This window comes from Habropoda laboriosa, unplaced genomic scaffold, assembly GCF_001263275.1.
Source record: "Habropoda laboriosa isolate 0110345459 unplaced genomic scaffold, ASM126327v1 scaffold70, whole genome shotgun sequence".
NCBI classification, from domain to species: domain Eukaryota; kingdom Metazoa; phylum Arthropoda; class Insecta; order Hymenoptera; family Apidae; genus Habropoda; species Habropoda laboriosa.
Window position 1 is genome coordinate 1,602,542 of NW_017100198.1, and position 4,527 is coordinate 1,607,068.

Below are 4,527 nucleotides of genomic sequence, written 5' to 3' on the forward strand. Positions count from 1 at the left end.
CAATACAACTAACTACTAAACCAAATCACCAGAAAAGAACCCATTTTTGTAACTCACTGTTCGCTGATTAAACAGCTGAGCTCTGCAACGTGGATTTGGCTGCATTTTCTCCTTCCTTCCTTCCTTCCTCCCAGTTCCGATTGATTTTGCAAGACTCATTAACTCACAAAGTGTGAGTCACTGTGGAATGGGCGACGCGAAAAGTACTTCGAAACGCGATTTATTTCAGTTTTATTCAGAAAGGGAGAAACCGCGAATTTATATTATTTTCAATATTATTATTGAACTAAACTTTCGTAGAACGCGAGTGAAACATTGAAAGAATCAAAAGAAAAAACGCGAATTCATATCTTTCTCGATTCTAGAGTATAAGAAAATTTGAATAAAATACGCGACGAGAATTGGGGAGAAGCATAAGTTAAACGCGTAAAAATATTCAATAATAAACGAACTAGGGATGAAGCTATTATTTCAATACGCGATGCACTGACTCTAGTATTTACTAAAATTCAAAAATTCTCGTATAAATTCCGAAAATAGATTATTAATTACGGTAAACTACTGAGACGGTTTAATTTAGGGTGGGCATAGTGCACTCGTTCCAAATCAGCTCACAATATACAATAATAAATCAACTAACTACTTAACATGCAAATCATGCAAATTCGTTGGATGGTAAATTATTAGTAAACAAAATTCAATATCAGAGAAAATATCTGAAAAATTTCAAATTAATTTGAATTGCTGGAAGAAAAGTAACGAAAAGGCAACCTCTCAAAGTCATTTCAATATCCTATTCGACAAGTCTGAAGAAGAACGATGACTAAAATTCAAATGTTTATTTCCCTAAACCTTCAACATAATTTCGAAATATTTTATTCGAAGCGGAGTATTCCAAGTCAGTATCGATAATTGAAGAAATTATTTGATTGTATTTAAAGGAACCGATTAAATGTCTAGCAAGTACCAGTAATTGGTAAAATGATTTATATTTGTTTTAAAAGGAAAATTTCTAATAGGTATTAGTTCAAATGAATTGTTATTCAGTCTATTGTATTGAAATTCTAATTGATTCTAATGTATACAAGTGTTACAAGAAGGCTGAGTGTGTACAGGGTGGACATAGACTAGCTAGTAGCCCCCGACCACTCTATTCACATCTCAGAACCTTCAGGTCAAAATACGCCGCGAAGTGTCTATGGCCCAGTATAAAGGGTGAATAAATTCGCGGGACATCAGCGGGTCCTTATATACCTGCGGTACCCTCTCCCCAAAGTCATTAGCAAAATCGTCGGTTAGGTCAGGCGGGAATCGACTATTTTTCGCGGGAAACCGATTACTTTTCGCGGGAAATTTCTGTTCTTAATTTATTACTTGCAACAATCTATTATAACGCTACATTGAATCATTTATACGTTTCTATAACTTTCTTCAATGGATAACTACGTTTCAATGTCCTCGTTACTTACTCTTGGTTAAATTAATTTCGTACGGATTAAAAATCAGGTTGACCTGAGGTCGTAGATTAAAAATAACCATAGTACAGCTAAATTTATCGTGATAAATAATTCCTTTTACACGAATCAAAAATGTATTCAACGTTTGTACCCTATAATATCGTGAAATGAATTATATTACACGTTTTCTCTATTCGCACTGAATTTAAAGATTATAACGATTAAAAATCAAGTTGACCTGTGGTCATTTATCAAGAATAATCATAATAAAGCTGAAATTATTGTGTTAAATCACTTTTTAATACGAATTAGGAATTTATTCAACGTTTGCTTGTTACAATACCATGAAATAAATTATATTATACGTTTTCTATATTTACACTAAATTTATCGTTCTATTTACATGTCATAACAATTATAACTACACGTTATGCTGCGTCCGTTTGTTTTTTCTGTGCAGTTCAACCTAATTTACTTAAATTTACGTTGCGAGACAGTATAATATTTACAATTCTGCCTGAATTTTTGAAATTCAGAAAAACACAGGTAAACTTCCATTGCATTTAAACGATATTCTCCACCAAACTGGACAAAGTACATACTAGTACTTTTTTCTTTTGCAGTATTGCGTGAGAATACGGGAAAAACAATGCTACGAAACAGAATTTTGCCATTTTTACGTAAACAACGAATTATTGCTCTTTTTAAGACTCCTTTTAATACTGTATAATTAAATAAAAAAATTGTACAAAATTTTTCAATCGAATCTTGGAATCTCAAATGAAGAGTTCCATACCACAATGCTGTAAGTGCTAAATTTTCAAAACACTGAGATATCAAAAAGTTATTTTATATCGTTAAAGTTGAAAATACTCATTTCTACGTTTCATTCGTATTATGTGCAAATATCATTTTCACTTTGTTTCTATTATGTATAAATATCATCTACAATGATTCTTAACTTGGAGAAGCAAATTCAAATGAAAATTTTATATTTGCTACTTGAAACGTTGTAATTCAGAGAATCCTTCATATATCAACTTAAACCCTAATTTATTCTTCTATTTTTCTAATGAAAATCTAAGTGCTTCAAAATACTGCGAACTTTCACCGTACAAAAAGTAACACAACGTACTGAATAAAATGTATATAAATTTATTACTTCCAAAAATGGGACGGCAGTGACGCGGATCGAATCCGCAAGATCAACCCTTTCGCTACAGCAGTGTACGCTTCAGGCGTCACAGAGTAACATTATTTTCTTCTCTATTTTCACAGTTCTTAAGACAATACAACGAAACAATTCGATAAAAGAAAACCGGTCACTCTGGAGATATCAAATTTTCATGGATGACTATAGTCACCGGTAGGATATAGCGAGCGCTCGACGATGAGTGACTATAACCACCGTTAGTAACGAAAGGGTTAAATCTAAAGCACAGAAACAAATTCAAGTTCATCTTGGACTTCGATCGCCGTTATCTAATCCTCCAGGTAACAAAGTCAGCACAAAACTCACACAGTTCTTCAAATTACTTGTAAAACAAACAACATTAATCTCCGTCCACTGAACAAGTAGTCTATCAAAATCCAGTAAGCTTCACGCCATTGGGAACACGGAAGATCCTCTCTTCCGTTGGAAGTTCTCCGATCAGGTACCTCTCCAAGCTCTGCCTGGCCATAGACGAGTGTCCAGTGCCGATGAACGCCAAAGTGGCATCTCTGCCAGCGTATTCGAGGATCACATCCGATCCTCCAGGATGACTGGTCAAGAAATCCGTGCAATCGTAGACGAAATCGTGGATGACGACCCAGCAATTCTCAGCAGTGTCGTGCCACGCTACTTCGTCCATACCGATCGTCTTCAGCTGCTTAGAATCGTCTCTAGGTGACAATCTAGGCTCTTCTTTGCTGTGTTTCGATCTTCTTCTCAATTTCTTCCAAGCTTCGTCTCTGTCCGCGACATTTTGCTTCTTCAAGTCGAGAAAATCTTCCGGCTGAGGTTTGTTACTCCTCAAATCGAGGGATCTGAAGGTGAGACTTAGCAGATCCATTTCTTCGACAGTGCTAGCGTTGCTTCTGAAAGAAAACACAGTCGATGGCTGCATTTTATCACGTCAGTGCTTTGACGCGGAATAGAACAGACGAGATTGCAGATTAACGCGAACTGTTACGCAAATCCCTGACATTCTGACGAATCTCGGAGGAAAGGGGGAACGACTGGAGTTCGCGTGCCGAGTTTTGCGGAACCAATGGCGGGAAAGTTCACGAGGAAACAGATAAGGAGCGAGAAATTCCAATTTAAACGAGGTCAGACTAGCTACGCGTTGTTGCTCTCGATTTTAATTTCGTTCGTATTCGACTGGATGCGTGTGAAAATAAAATATCGTTTAAAAAAGAAGAAATGTTGACGTTTAGTTTCTGTTACGAGAGTCTCTTTACGTTCATTCGAAACATTTCTCTACGTTGCGGAGCATAACTATAGCGACATTAACAGTCTTAAGACTTTTCAACATTGAAAGAATAATTCGACGAAGCCAATTGTGTAATTTGAAAAAGCATTGAAAATAATGAACTTCAGATGAAAAGCATTGAATTTTTCTGTATATATAATAATATCTAGATGAAATCGAAAAACATTTTAGAATCGGTGCAAAACTATAGCACCACCTGCATACTTAATCTATTTCATGGCTTTCTGTTGTAAAACTCCTACTACATAAAGGAAATTTCTGTCGTTTAATCACTTAATTATAATTTAATACTGCTATTACATTGCTGTTACAGATGTGCACCAGTAAATATTTCTTTTATTATTACATTTAGTTTTAAAAAACTGTTATTTTCCCATTTCTTTTGCATCCTACAGAATCCACGTAATATTATTAACCCTTTGCAATCGGGTGGCGACTGAGAAGTGACACTAAATAATTGTCACTTGGTGAATAATTAATCAAGACAGACAGCAGATCTATGGACCTCCATAATCGAAAGATACAGAAAGATTTGATTCTTTCAATTGCATTACGCATTATTGCAATAATTTCTATCGTTACATTTAATTCTAATT

General features: G+C 35.1%; 1 protein-coding gene across 1 annotated transcript; it reads right to left on the reverse strand.

The window, feature by feature from the left end:
* Window positions 1-2,635: 2,635 nt before the first annotated feature.
* On the reverse strand, window positions 2,636-3,537 carry LOC108570371 (cytochrome b5-like). The gene has a single exon (XM_017932225.1). The coding sequence runs from the start codon at window positions 3,509-3,511 to the stop codon at window positions 3,041-3,043; it is 471 nt and encodes a 156-aa protein (XP_017787714.1). The 5' UTR covers window positions 3,512-3,537; the 3' UTR covers window positions 2,636-3,040.
* Between the last annotated feature and the right edge of the window lie 990 nt (window positions 3,538-4,527).